At 35.8% G+C, this 14578-nt stretch overlaps 2 protein-coding genes across 13 annotated transcripts; one reads left to right on the top strand and one right to left on the bottom strand.

Moving 5' to 3' along the window:
• Positions 1-1799: 1799 nt before the first annotated feature.
• On the bottom strand, positions 1800-4351 carry LOC105108113 (uncharacterized). 2 transcript variants are annotated; one of them, XR_838991.1, is made up of 2 exons: positions 2695-4351; positions 1800-2645 (listed from the first exon to the last, which is right to left on the bottom strand). XR_838991.1 is itself a non-coding variant. In XM_011002284.1 (2 exons), exon 1 carries the CDS (start codon positions 4236-4238, stop codon positions 3063-3065), a length of 1176 nt encoding a protein of 391 aa, XP_011000586.1. In that variant the 5' UTR covers positions 4239-4351; the 3' UTR covers positions 1809-2637; positions 3053-3062. The 2 variants fall into 2 exon arrangements, 1 of the variants encoding a protein (XP_011000586.1); XM_011002284.1 differs by having other exon boundaries at positions 1809-2637; positions 3053-4351.
• A 2274-nt stretch (positions 4352-6625) lies between these two features.
• On the top strand, positions 6626-13410 carry LOC105108114 (putative disease resistance RPP13-like protein 1). Of its 11 annotated transcripts, none has more exons than XM_011002290.1 (5): positions 6626-6789; positions 7159-10951; positions 11338-11390; positions 11492-11580; positions 12399-13410. In XM_011002290.1, exon 2 carries the CDS (start codon positions 7183-7185, stop codon positions 10948-10950), a length of 3768 nt encoding a protein of 1255 aa, XP_011000592.1. In that variant the 5' UTR covers positions 6626-6789; positions 7159-7182; the 3' UTR covers position 10951; positions 11338-11390; positions 11492-11580; positions 12399-13410. The 11 variants fall into 11 exon arrangements, with proteins under 11 accessions (XP_011000592.1, XP_011000593.1, XP_011000591.1 ...); XM_011002291.1 differs by having other exon boundaries at positions 11276-11390; XM_011002289.1 differs by having other exon boundaries at positions 11276-11580; positions 12399-12532; positions 12844-13410.
• Positions 13411-14578: the final 1168 nt, after the last annotated feature.

The following is a 14578-nucleotide window of genomic DNA, read 5'->3' as shown; positions in this document are numbered from 1 at the left end:
ATTTTTACTATTTTTATTTACTATTAATATGTAGGAGATTTTTAACTGATTTCACTGCATAAACCATGCCATCATGCTTACGTAGCAGACGCCTTGGGAACAAGATCCGGAGTTTTGCAAGCCGACAAGAGACAATCCCTCTTCAATTAAAAAAAAACATTTGTGAATGACAGCATGGTACCTTTCCGATTAAAGTGTTTTAGTAGATTTGTTTATTTATGCACTGTTTGGTTGCACCCTCTTCTGCAAAATTTTAAATTTAACATTTTTTAAATTTTTTAAATTATTTTGATTTATTGATAAGAAAAATAAAATATTATTTTAATATATTTTTAAATAAAAAAATATTTTAAAAAACAATCATTACTACATTCCCAAACATCCTTTTATTTAGTGAGATGTGGTTTAAAATATATTTTATTTTATTTTAATTATAATTTTAAAAATATTTAATTAATCAACACATATCGTAAATTTATATTAGTTCCATTGAAAATTTTCTCTTAAAACCTTGATTATATAAAAGTTCTATTTTATAGTTTTTTTTTAAGTTATTTTTTGTAAGTGTGATCTTAAAAACTACTATAATACTAAACACATACTTAAATTAAATCTTGTTTAAGAGTACGGTTGCACCACAACCACAACTACAAACTCAATCTAAAATAAGGTTTTAGTAGGTGTTTAGATTATGGTGTAATGTACTTTTTAAAAATATTTTTTACTTGAAAATACTTGAAAATAATATTTTTTATAACTTGAAAATACTTGAAAATAATATTTTTTTATATATTTTTAATATTAACACAACAAAATTATAAAAAAAAAACACTAACAAGTTGTTTGAAACCAATTCTCTACTATAATTGATTTTAATTATAGTGTTTGATTTAAATCCAATTGATAAAAAAATTAAATTCAGATGTTTTGAAAAGATAAAATTCAATTCATTTTATTTTTTATATTACCCTTGTGACCCTCATCTTATTTTTTTAAAGATCTTACAACAAAAAAAGAAAAAAGAAGAGGGTCACACTATTATTTTGGAAATGTTAGTTTTAATATTAAGTTTATCTTTTTTGTAATTGTAAATTAAAGGAGTTGACATCCGATTTATTTTTATAGCATTTTTAAAGATTAAATTCTATTTGGAATTCAATTCTTAATGTTCAAACATGAGATTTTATCAAAACCTCTTAATTGAATTGAATTCGAAGGTTCCAAACATGCTCTAATAAAACATTAACTTGATGTTTCAAATATGAGATTTTATTAAATTCTTTGAATTAAATTCAATTAGAAGGTTCCAATCATGTTCTAAAAAACTTAATGTTTTTTCCAGCTAAACACATTTTTGAAACACAACCAAATACAGTTAAAAACACAACCAAATAAACTCTTAGTGTCAAATAACTCAAAGCAAGGTGCATAATCCACCTGAAGATATGGCAAAATATTTGTGAGGGTGAGATCTGGCAAACAATTTTCTACATGAACGCCACCCCAAGCAAATAGTCATATCAGGAATGTTATTTTTGAGGTTGGTTACTTGATATGTACACTACTTATTCTTCATAGGTTTACTGCGGAAGAGTAGAATTTCTATGAGAGAAAGATCAGTAGTTGTGAGATGCTACAAATATGAACCACAATGCGAATCAACTTCATCTTCCTAGTGATTTGAAAACTTTTAATGTTTTTTATGTACATGAGTTATTCTCTTGTTTAGTGGGTGACTAGGATTTGAGTCTGAGTTTTCTCTAACTTAGAAAGAAAGATTGATGCAAGAGATGATTTGATTAATTGAATATTGAATAGCATAGGAGATTTTGATTAATTAGAGGAGCCTTGTAAATACATTTAGATAAAAAAAAGAAATAGAAATTGTAACCCAACAGAAAGAAATGGGAGACATTTACATGAAGGCCCTCGAAAAGTGGAACAACTTAAACCCCAGAGCACAGGACGAGCGCAAAAAAACATGAATATTTCCTAGCCTTCAAAGCTTGTAACCCAACATGGACTGAAGGAACCTTCACTAAAGCATAAATATAATGATTTGAGCACCTCATAGAAATTGAAACCGAGGCTTTTATTCACTGTATGTCTAAAATCAACCTCTCCCTTGTAGAAACACTGTTGCTTTGAGACCATCCTTTCGAGTTTGGCAAATGCATCAGCAAATATTTGTATCCCAGAGCATGGAGCCAACTGGCCATGGCAATTCTTAATATCTGATCTTCTCCTTTGATGGAACAAAAGCCATAAATGACCATTGATCCTGCTTCAAAGAAACCGCTCTCTTCATTTTCATCACCAACTTCAGAGAAATGCTCTTATCATTTTTACCTGATCATTAAACAGCCAGCAAGTAGCGTTGCACTGAAGTTTCCCCAAATCATTGACCGTCCAAATCTACCTATCTGTACCCTAACCCTTCCCAAATAGGGTTAACTATCCTCGACATTTCCCTGAGCATTCCTTAACTGTTTGCCAAACCAGAATCATAGCTCGCACAAGAGTACATCCCTACACAATTCCTTGTTTAATCAATGGTTCGCACTGCACTCCAGTTTCCAACCTTTTTTGCGCAACATAAAGTTCAATTTTCCCATCTTGCTACCATCATCAACCAGCCTACAAATGTTTAACTGTTCGTTAACATGTAGTAACAGCCTTAAACTGCTGGAAAATACTAAGTGGTTAAGTTTTGTGTTCAATTGGAAAGTTGGAATGCCAATGAATGCATATCTTTGTAATGCAAGCTCATTTTAACATGAGCTTTAATATGCATAATGTTTTTGCACAACACTCTAACAAGGCAATTGAAGGCTCTTAGGTTGGCACGTTAATGTAGGAAGCTCAAACTGAGTAAAAGATGAAAAGGGGTCACAGAAATGAACGGGAAAAAAAACAAGGCTATGAAAGCACATATGCAAAATGATAAGAAACGAACAATATACATTGAACAAACAAAAACTAGCTGTAAATCAAAAGCAGATGAGCTATTTAGTCAACTACATAGCACTTTGTATTGCACAAGTGAACTTACATCTCTGTCATCAAGTGCCTTTCTTCTTTGTGTTGGCAGTGCCCGTATACACCTCCCATAAACCAGGGACATCATCCACATACTTATCAACATAATTCTCCAAGAATTTCTTCTCACTCATCAGTAGCAAAGAAGGAAACTTCTTTTCTCTTTTAATCAAGTTCCTTGACTTCAAAACATTAATAACATTATACCATGGACGAACCCTCTTATCAACTGAGAGGCAAAACAAAGAAGGATAGACCAGTAGAATTTCTGGTCCCAAATCAACGGTATTGATAAAAAAATCCACGGTAATCCTGATTTTCTTCTCCGAGTATTGCAATATTTGAGGGCATCGCTTGAAAGTGCCAAAAATCTCCTCTTCACTCCAACCCAAACTCTTCATCACCTCAATTTTCTTCTTCCAAGTCGTGTCAGTCATTTTCATCTTCACCCCAAGAGCATATATGAACATAGTATCGTTTGTTTCAAGGCCCAGAGTCTTAACAGAATTCACTGCATAAACTATCTTATCATGCTTAGATAGCAGAGATCTTGGATTCGAGATAATGAGTTTTGCAAGCCGGTCAAGAGGCAATCCTTCTTTAATCAACAAATCAATATTTGTTTGCATAGTTCTGTTCCGATTAACTCTCAACAACCATGAACAACGCTTAAGAGCCGCTGTAATTTTCCCATTGGTACCAAGAAAAGACTTCAAAAACTTGAAAGATGGTTTGATAGTAGATTCCAAGGACGTCCACAAAATATCAGGATTTGATAGGATAAGTTGCGGAAGGAGGTTACCAGAAACGCCATTTGCGGCGAGGAACTCGAACTTGGGCTTTAGATTGTTTTCTACTTTACAACCAAGGAAAGCGGGCATCTTTTTTATCAGATCGGCGATATGTGTGTCCACAAAGTGGTGAGATTTCAAGAAATGGAGCAAACATTGAGTCTTGTGGACGTTCTTCTCGTTGAGATGGAACTTCTTGGATGCAGTAAGAGCAGTTTCTAAAGGAAGCCCACATGAGTTAACAAGAAATTGAAGTGTAAACGATGATGGAGAAGATGAGGTGGTATTACTTCTGGTGGGTAGTGGAGTTATGGGAGGAGAAGGTGCTGTCTTTATAAAGCGTTTTGGCAAGAGAGAAATCAGGAGGCTTGGACAGAGCTTCATTTTGAGACAGAGAGAGAGCCTCATCTGAATATGAATCAGAAGGAAGAGGGTTTAGGGTTTTCCTTTTCCAAATACAAGGATTTTTGCTACAGGTTGAGGAAGAAATGCAACTGAACTCTGGAAGGAAGTCAAGCCATCATCTCTCCTTAGTGAATCACATAATCAAATCTGACAGCACAAAGCCCAACAGGAGGGCTTATTAGGCCCAATGGTCCACCCCGACAGCTGGTTGGGCCATATGACCCAACCATCAGGGAAGGAAAAGAAAGAGCCCCAGACAGCTGGTTGGGCCGTTGATAGGAAGAATATAAAGGGCCCAACCGGACCTAAACATGCCCAATTGCGCAAGTAAAAAAAAGAGAGCTGGCGCGAAAAAAAGGAAAGAATAGCATAATATAATATTTAGAATTTAAATAGTTATTATTTTTAAATAATTTTTTATTTAAAAATATATTAAAATAATATATTTTTTATTTTTTAAATAATTTTTTAATATTAACAAGTCAAAACAATCTAAAAATATTAAAAACAAAAACAAAACGAATTTGAGAATATAGTTGTGGTTGTTTTTAAAATAATTAAAATAATATTTTTTTATTTTTTAAAAATTAGTTTTGATATTAATATATCAAAATAATTTAAAAATATAAAAGAGATATTAATTTAAAATAAACCAAAACATGTGTACTATGAACGCAGCTTCATATATGATAAGTTCAAAGAGAAAATTATCAAAGTTTTGTACGCTGAGACCACAAAAAATTGATATTTCAAGAAAGGCTATTGCCGATCAAGCCTTTAATAACTCAGCTACAAGTTAGGCACGAGTGACGCTCATGGTATAAGAGAAAGCAGCTGCGGCAGGTTTCCACCCAGAGAGGCGCTCATGGTATAAGAATTAGAGTGTTTCTGAAGTATACTTTCATTGTATTTTAAAATAATTTTTATTTAAAAATATATTAAAATAATAATTTTTATTTTTAAAGATTATTTTTGATATTATTATATTAAAATAATTTTAAAAAACTAAAAAAAAATATTAATTTCAAATAAAATAAAATAATTTTTTTAAAAAAATACTTTTAAAATTAAGAAACAAACCTGCCTAATCCTTTTTCATTCTGAAGTTTCTTTTCTTCAGTACGAGAGAAACTGAATGAAGATCATGAATTGGACAAGAAGGAAGGAAGAGAGTTTGTCAAGTCACTTGACGGCTCACTGTCGGAGACAGAGACATAGGGTAGGTTTTTGTTTACAAGTAGCAGTAGTCGTGATCATGTGTCCCTGCCCAGAAGAGGCATCTGTGCTAGGGCTCAAATAGGCCGGGGTTGGCAGCGTTATGGTTAACCCACTCGAATCTTTCATGGATAATTCATTAATTATTCGTGTCAAATGCTCCTTGTTATCTCCTGGAAGATTAAAAACAACAAATATAGCCAGGAATTAGGGTTTATCTTTGAACTCTGAAGCATTGATAGCCATGTTTTCTCTAAATGTAATGGTAGAGAAGCACAAGCAACTCATGAATATCCTAATCGTTTTCTTCTAGAGAGCAAGCCACCTTTTTACATGCACCCAACAACGTGGGCTCAAAATTACTCTTACGAAAAGCTCTGAATTGTCTCTGCCAACAGTACTGTTTCCGTCCCCGGCATCTCACATTCATCACTATTCTTTGCCTCATATCTGAGGATGCATCAAATGCTCTTATATTCATGCATCGATGAAGTTCAGACATTATGTCAAAGGTGATGAAAATCCGAAGAAATGATCTGAAAATAAACACAAGAATGGAAACAACCACAACCCACAAGAAAATTACATGCAAAGTGATAAGAAAATGAACACACAGTTCTTGAACAATTAGTTGATCAATATCTCTTGGAAGCTCGAACTGTAAATGATGGTAATGGATTGGTGATGGTTTTTCAAGTTGCAAACTTGTTAAGGAATGATCGAACAACCTTAATGGGTAACTGAATTGGTTCCTGTCTGTTGCGTTATCTGAAAAGATTAAAAAAACAAAAAATAATTTAAAATAAAGAAAAAAAAATTTAAACTCTGCATAGGTCAGTTGGCAGTGGGTTGTCCAGACATTTTGCATTTCTAATCCATTATATAAAAAACAGTTTTGAACCCGGTCAGTGGGCGGATTTGAGATCTGATTAAAAAATAAATAAATTTAGTGTTAGATTGACCTGACAACCAGTTAACTCAGTTAAAATCCTAATTACAATTTGTTAATTTTTTTAATAAAAATAATATTTTTTTAATTTAAAAATTAACTTGAACGATCTTGATTAAAACTTAAAATCCAGATCTTGAACGCGTCAGCTACCCACCGGATCTAAAAACTATATGATATAAAATGTTATTAATTATAAAAATAATTAGCAGATGAAGGACTCGAGCCGAATGCGCGCGCAACTACCTCGAGCCACTAGCCAGCGCTAGAACGCAGACACCAAGCCAAGACCCAAAAATCCCCACACTTGACGATAAAAAGTAATCCTCCATTTCATGCAGCAACTGTAACCAAGATTTAAGAAGCTCTCATCTTACAGGTTTTGCATAGGTAATAATGGGTTTTATGCTCTCACTTCGTTCTTACATTTTTTTTTTTTGAGGTGTTCTTTTTAACAGTATCAGATTGATGCTAGCTGTTCTTTGTCTCTGCTCTTATATGTTTGATTCCCATTAATTTTTTTGTTCTTCATGTTTCGGTTTTATTTGCTTATATTTTGCATCCTGTTTTAGCTTAATTTTTTCTGTGATTTTTATTGCCCCCACGATTGCTAACAAAGTAAAGTCAACGGTCATTGATAACAAGTTTTGTAATTGCCAATTCCTGATGTCTTGCTTTATTTACAAGGTAAAGTCAACTATCAATTCAAGATTTCAAGTTAATTTTCTTTATGTTGATCAGTTTTCGTTTTGTAAGCAGACCCTTTTCGAAGAAGGAGAAGCTATGGCTGCAGCTTTGGTAGGAGGGTCAATTCTCTCTGCTTTCCTTCAAGTTTTGTTTGATAGAATGGCGTCTTGTGAGGTTTTAGACTTCTTCAAGGAGCGAAATCTCAATGAAAGGCTGCTTAAGAAGTTGAAGATTATGATGATATCTGTCAATGGAGTGCTTGATGACGCAGAGGAGAAGCAGGTTACTAAGCCAGCTGTGAAAGAGTGGCTCGATGAGCTTAAAGATGCTGTGTATGAAGCTGATGACTTGTTGGATGAGATTGCTTATGAAGCTCTGCGGTTGGAGGTGGAAGCTGGATCACAAATCATCGCTAATCAGGCGCGCAGCACTTTGTATTCTAGTAAAAGGGAGAAGGAAGAGATGGGAGAAAAGTTGGGAGAGATCCTTGATAGACTTGAATATTTAGTACAACAAAAGGATGCCCTTGGTTTGAGGGAGGGTATGGGAGAGAAACCATCATTCCAGAAAACACCAACAACTTCTTTGGTGGATGATATTGATGTTTGCGGTAGGGATCATGATAAGGAAGCTATAATGAAGTTGTTGCTATCTGATGTTTCAAATGGGAAAAACTTAGATGTGATTCCCATTGTTGGTATGGGTGGAATCGGTAAGACTACTCTAGCTCAGCTTGTCTACAATGACCGCGGAGTGCAGGAGTCATTTGATCTCAAAGCATGGGTCTGTGTTTCAGAAAATTTTGATGTTTTTAAGATAACAAATGATGTCCTTGAGGAGTTCGGTTCAGTGATTGATGATGCCAGGACTCCAAATCAGCTTCAACTAAAGCTAAGGGAGAGATTAATGGGGCAAAAATTTCTGCTTGTTTTAGATGATGTTTGGAATAATAGCTATGCTGATTGGGATATTTTAATGAGACCTCTAAAGTCGGCAGTACAGGGAAGCAAGATTATTGTCACAACACGCAATGAAAGCGTAGCATCAGTCATGTGTACTGTTGCAACTTACCGTCTAAAGGAATTAACCAACGATGATTGCTGGTTCTTGTTTGCAAAACATGCATTTGATGATGGAAATTCATCCCTACATCCAGATTTGCAAGTAATTGGAAGAGAAATAGTGAGAAAATGTAAAGGCCTGCCGCTAGCTGCAAAAACACTCGGGGGTCTCCTTCGCTCCAAAAGAGATGCTAAGGAGTGGATGAAGATATTGAGGAGTGATATGTGGGATTTACCAATTGACAACATTCTTCTAGCTTTGAGATTGAGCTATCGTTATCTCCCATCGCATCTAAAACAATGTTTTGCTTATTCTGCAATATTTCCTAAAGGTTATGAATTTCAGAAGGAGGAATTACTATTTCTATGGATGGCAGAAGGTTTTATAAACCAACCTAAAGGAAACATGGAGTTGGAAGATTTGGGTGAAGAGTACTTTCATGATCTCGTATCAAGGTCATTTTTTCAACAATCAAGTGGCTATACATCGTCATTTGTTATGCATGACCTAATAAATGACTTAGCAAAATTTGTTTCTGGAGAATTTTGCTGCAGTTTAGAGGATGACAATTCAACTAAGATTAGTAAAAAGGCCCGTCATTTATCGTTTGCAAGAATACATGGTGATGGCACTATGATACTGAAAGGTGCTTGTGAAGCCCACTTTTTGCGTACACTTTTGCTTTTCAATCGGTCACACTGGCAGCAGGGGAGACATGTTGGCAATGGGGTAATGAACAATTTATTTCTGACATTCAGGTGCTTACGGGCACTGTCTCTGTCTCTGGATGATGATGTAGTTGGTTTGCCTAATTCAATTGGTAATCTGAAGCATTTGCGATACTTGAATCTATCTGCAACATCAATAGTAAGGTTGCCTGACTCTGTGAGTACTTTATATAATTTGCAAACATTAATTTTGCATGAATGCAAAGACCTCATTGAGTTGCCTACCAGCATGATGAAATTGATCAACTTATGTCATCTTGATATTACAAAAACAAAGTTACTAGCGATGCCATCACAATTAAGTAAGCTAACAAAACTCCAAAAGTTAACTGATTTCTTTTTGGGAAAACAAAGTGGGTCAAGCATCAATGAGTTGGGGAAGCTCCAGCACCTAAGAGGAATGCTCCGCATTTGGAATCTTCAAAATGTCATGGATGCTCATAATGCAATAAAAGCCAATTTGAAGGGTAAACAACTGCTTAAGGAGTTGGAGTTAACTTGGAAAGGTGATACTAATGATTCAGTGCATGAAAGACTCGTACTGGAGCAATTACAGCCTTATATGAGCATTGAATGCCTTTCAGTTGTTGGTTATACGGGTACTAGATTTCCAGATTGGATAGGAGATTCCTCGTTCTCAAATATAGTTTCCTTGAAGCTCATTGGCTGTAAATACTGCTCCTCCTTACCTCCACTTGGACAGCTAGTGTCTCTGAAAGATCTCCTGATCAAAGAATTTGGTGAAATCATGGTTGTTGGTCCCGAGTTCTATGGAAGTTGCACATCCATGAAGAAGCCATTTGGATCCCTTGAAATTTTGACATTTGAAGGGATGTCAAAATGGCACGAGTGGTTTTTCTGTTCAGAACATGATGAAGGTGGAGCTTTCCCTCGCCTCCAAAAGCCTTACATAAATTGTTGTCCACACCTAACAAAAGTCCTGCCCAACTGTCAACTTCCCTGTTTAACAACACTTGAGATCAGGGAATGTCCACAGCTTGTGTCTTTACTTCCAAGGATTCCGAGCTTCCTTATAGTAGAGCTGGAAGATGATTCTCGAAAAGTGCTGCTAGAGAAATTGTCTTCTGGGCAGCACAGCCTCAAACTTGACCGACTGAAGTCCCTTGACTCCCTATTAAAGGGATGCTTGTCCACTACAGAAAAAATTCTAGTAAGGAACTGTGATTCAATTGAGAGCTTCCCACTGGACCAGTGTCCTCAGTTAAAGCATGTTCGGATCCATGGATGTCCAAATCTCCAATCCCTTTCTTCACATGAAGTAGCTCGTGGGGATGCCACATCTCTTTATTCCTTGGAAATCAAGGACTGCCCCCATTTGGTATCTTTTCCCGAAGGAGGATTAGCTGCTCCAAATATGACTGTGCTTCGGTTGCGGAACTGCTCGAAGATGAAGTCACTGCCTGAATATATGGACTCCCTTCTCCCATCCCTCGTGGAAATTTCTTTAAGAAGGTGTCCAGAACTTGAGTCATTTCCAAAAGGGGGATTGCCCTGCAAATTAGAATCACTTGAGGTCTATGCTTGCCAGAAACTCATTAATGCCTGCTCAGAATGGAATTTGCAAAAACTTCACTCTCTTTCACACTTAACTATTGGTATGTGCAAAGAAGTGGAATCCTTCCCTGAAAGTTTGCAGCTTCCACCCAGTCTCTGTTCTCTTAAAATCTCAGATCTCCAAAATCTGAAATTGCTGGACTACAGGGAACTTCAACACCTTACCTCTCTTAGAGAATTGATGATTGATGGTTGCCCTAAGCTCCAGTCATTGCCAGAAGGACTGCCTGCCACTCTTACCTCTTTTAAAATATGGGCACTTCAGAATCTGGAATCTCTAGGACACAAGGGATTTCAACACCTCACTGCTCTTAGAGAATTGGAGATTGAGAGCTGCCCCATGCTGCAGTCCATGCCAGAAGAACCATTGCCCCCCTCTCTCTCATCTCTATATATCCGGGAGTGTCCTTTGCTGGAAAGTAGGTGTCAGCGAGAGAAGGGGGAAGACTGGCACAAGATTCAGCATGTTCCTAACATACATATCTATTCATCATGCTGAGGTATTATAATCCAAATTCAATATCAAGATTCCTAGTGCTGTTGCATGCTACTTCTGTTTTGAAGCATCATATTTTTCACAGATATAAAGCTACTTTTAAATCCTTTGGTCACAAACACACCTAGATGCACAAGTGCGAGCTTGCACAGGCAGATGTGTGGTGGTGCTTTTGGACTTTTAATATCCATGGCATGCTTCTTTAGTTCCTGGTGGGATTCAGATATAGATTCATAATAAATCACTTTCATGTTATTAGGATTGATTTACTAAATGAAATAGATTCCTTACATAAATATCTGAATTGGTGCTGCTTATGAGAGTATAGTGTTGCTCAATTTCGAAGGGAAAGGATTCAGACTAATGCATTTTCATATAAGGAATATCTAGATGGTGCTTCTGCTTGGTATGTGGAGTGGTCATGCACTAATTGGAGGCTTATGGTGAGCATAGTATTGATATTGTAACTGATTTCAAATCCGGTTCAGAAATTACACTTGAAAGACTGAAGCTCAGGCACAGGATTTTGTGTTATCAACTATAGTTGATGGTCATTTCTGCTTGGAGTGTTGCCTGCTGATTCACCTTTCATTGGTTAGCCCGACATATTTTGGAGCTATATTCCAGTCTTCCATACAAATGATGTTTCACTCTGGTTTGATTTGCAATCATGTCATGGATTAGAAGTCATAAACACCAGTTGCTCTCATAGTTGTCTGTTGGATTGTGTGTGAAACCGTGGAACATACAAATGACATTTTGCTCAGGTTTGATTTGCAAGAATGTCATGGATTAGAAGACCTAACGGCTAGTTGGTCTCATAGACTATTTTTAAAAAAGGGGGAATTTCATGGGATAGTATGCTATATAAATCAACATCCTTTTCTATTCAAGTCCCTATACGCTTAGACATTCAGAGATGTATCCTATTAAGGATTAACAATCTTTTTTTTTCAATAGACACTAACCAAAAAAATAAGAATAAAAGAATTAGTTATTTTTATATCTCAAAAAAAAGAGAATTAATATAGGACTAGGATTGTTACCGTTGGAAAATATAAAATATATATAAAAGACTAATGATTTTAATCTGAATCTTAAATGGAAATCTTCAGAGGCAAGTCTTATTCACTTTGATTGCAGTACTGTTGAAGAGTATTTCTGTAAGAGAGGTCGATGTCTTTTATGCTTGCTTGTCATACTATTTGGATTGGAGAAAACTTGAAATTGCTTATGTACTCTATTGAATAGCTTGTTTCAGGTTTCATCTCCAAATGGTAGGCTTTAAAAAATGTTCAATACCATACTGAAATATAGAAGTAAAAAGATTGCTGGTAATGGCCACGTAATCCTTCTTGCATGCATTTATTTCTCGTTGTATCAATGCAGATAGCAGAGTGGGTGATGCTTATTTATTACTCAAGTTTATAACTTTTTTTTTTTTAATCAACAGAGCTTCCCTGAGTTTTGAGGCCAATCCATGTTGCAATTCCAAATTCTTTCTCAGTTGTCTGACTACGTTGAAGATGAAACATCATGTATGGCTAAGCTTGAATGGCAATTCTGGAGAGACAGCTGACCACCTGTAAGTGAAAGATGTGACTGGATAGCAAAAACATCACAAGCCTTAGCAGAGCGCCATTCCTTGATGACAGTAAATTTTGTGTTATAGTATGTGGCTCATAGGGAGATTAGTGGAAATTACTAATACCTCTTGTACAGCTAGGGTTTACTATAAAATACATATTATGCTAACCTAATTCGACGTATAGTGAAATATAGCTTCGCTCATGTGGATGGAGGCACATTGCGGATGTAGGCACATTGCTGAACAACGTTAAATTTGTGTTATTTCTTGTTTTCTCTCTTTTGCAATATTCATCTTTATTGCTGCAGGTTTCAGAACACTTGAATGTAGTTAAATCTGCAGAAAGTCTGTCCACGCTGTCAAAACATGAGCGTAAACAAAAGCTGACAAGGCCATGTTCAGATTTCAAGAAAAAAAGGCCGTTACCACTGCGGCTGATAAGAGTTTAACGTCCCTCAATTTTGAAGGTATGAATCATACCTTGTAAATGGGATTCTGAGGTAGGAGCTCGTTTTCAACTGGGCATTCATCTCTCAGAACTGAGGCTTCAGAATGAGCTTTCGCATTTTCAAGAGCAGCTGATAAGCAAATGTTGTTATGTGTTGATTCATCTAGTTTAGTCCCACAGCTATCACAACATATGTTCAGAAAGCAAGATGTAGCAACAATGAAGTAACTCTCGATCTTTCCATGTTAGTTCAGGAATTTGTGTCTTGTAAATTATAATGCCGTGCATGTCCTAGGATTAAGTTCACAAACATGCACCAAATGATGTTTTCTCTTGTACTTGATTTGCAAGCATGCTTTATTTCGATGGATGACAGTTTCTCCGGGGGAACTGCCCTCATGTGTTGGATTAATGTTATCTTCTGATCTCTCTCCGCCGACTATAGGAGTTGAAGGGAAATTCTTACTTTTTAAAGGGTGAATTCGACAAGTTTTGTAATATCCAACATTTCAATAACCAATGTACAGGTAAAAAAACTAGTTAACTTGGCATCTAAATAGAATTTCAACTTCATTATGTTTCTTTCAAGTTAATAAACCCTAACTCTTGCTGATCACACCATACTCATTTCGAAGCAATCCCATTACAGAAAACCCTACTGGTCTCGGCTCAATTTCAGCTAACTCACATCATGCACTCCCATCCTCAACTGTGGCCCAGAATTGTGTCTGCCCAAATTTGAGAAAAGAAGTGAAAAACAAAGAGCGTTGAACTTTCAACGGAGCTGAATATTGGACTCAACTACACAGGACTACTACTCGGTCCAAAGTTCGAAAATGCTTTGTCTCGTTGCATTTCTATTTCCCTGCCAGTCATTTGGACAGTAAACCCTTGATTCTTGAACTTTTAGCTTGGGTGATGAATTAAAGGGTTTCTTTTCCACGTTTTAATGTACTTGAGTTAACCGTGAAGCATTGAATCCTATCGAGGTAAACAAATTTCTGTGACAGACAAGAATACATGCACAAATTTCCCAATGCAGAACAAGATGCATACACACTACAATGGTCAAATACGGATCCAGAACAAGATGCATACACACTACAATGGTCAAATAAGGTTATCATTAACTTTGAAATGTGTAGTTTGACTAATTAAGTTTTATTTTAAATATATTTTTTAAAAATTATTAGTTTAAATTTTATAAATTTTAGAATTACTAAAGATTTATATAGTTGTTAATTTCAAAAATTATAAAATTAATTAAGATGCATCTAAATTAAACTAATTTGAATATTCATATTAAAAAAATAAAAAAATTATTATTCTACTAGTCAAAGCCAAGCCCCTAGAAGAAAAAACTGGGAGAAATGGTAGAGACAAAAGAACTTTGCTTCTTAATATTTGATCACACAAAGTCACATACTTTTGGATCGGAACCCCAGTTGGCTTCATCGAACAAAGAAAAGTGAGAGACACGGAAGAACAGACTGGTGCGTATCGCCCATGGTAGGTGTGACTTTTGGAAAGAGAGACGTCGGCCGTGGTGCAGGCAATTAGGGCAGATACATTGCACACATGACATGATCTCTTTA

The sequence above is a fragment of the Populus euphratica genome, unplaced genomic scaffold (assembly GCF_000495115.2).
Source record: "Populus euphratica unplaced genomic scaffold, PopEup_1.0 scaffold182.1, whole genome shotgun sequence".
NCBI lineage: Eukaryota > Viridiplantae > Streptophyta > Magnoliopsida > Malpighiales > Salicaceae > Populus > Populus euphratica.
Note: the sequence above shows the minus strand (reverse complement) of the source record. Positions and strands in the feature narration are given on the sequence as shown.

Excerpts from the sequence above, each read along its gene's own strand:
- LOC105108114 (XM_011002292.1), top strand. The coding sequence starts at position 7,183 with ATGGCTGCAGCTTTGGTAGGAGGGTCAATTCTCTCTGCTTTCCTTCAA.
- LOC105108113 (XM_011002284.1), bottom strand. The coding sequence starts at position 4,238 with ATGAGGCTCTCTCTCTGTCTCAAAATGAAGCTCTGTCCAAGCCTCCTG.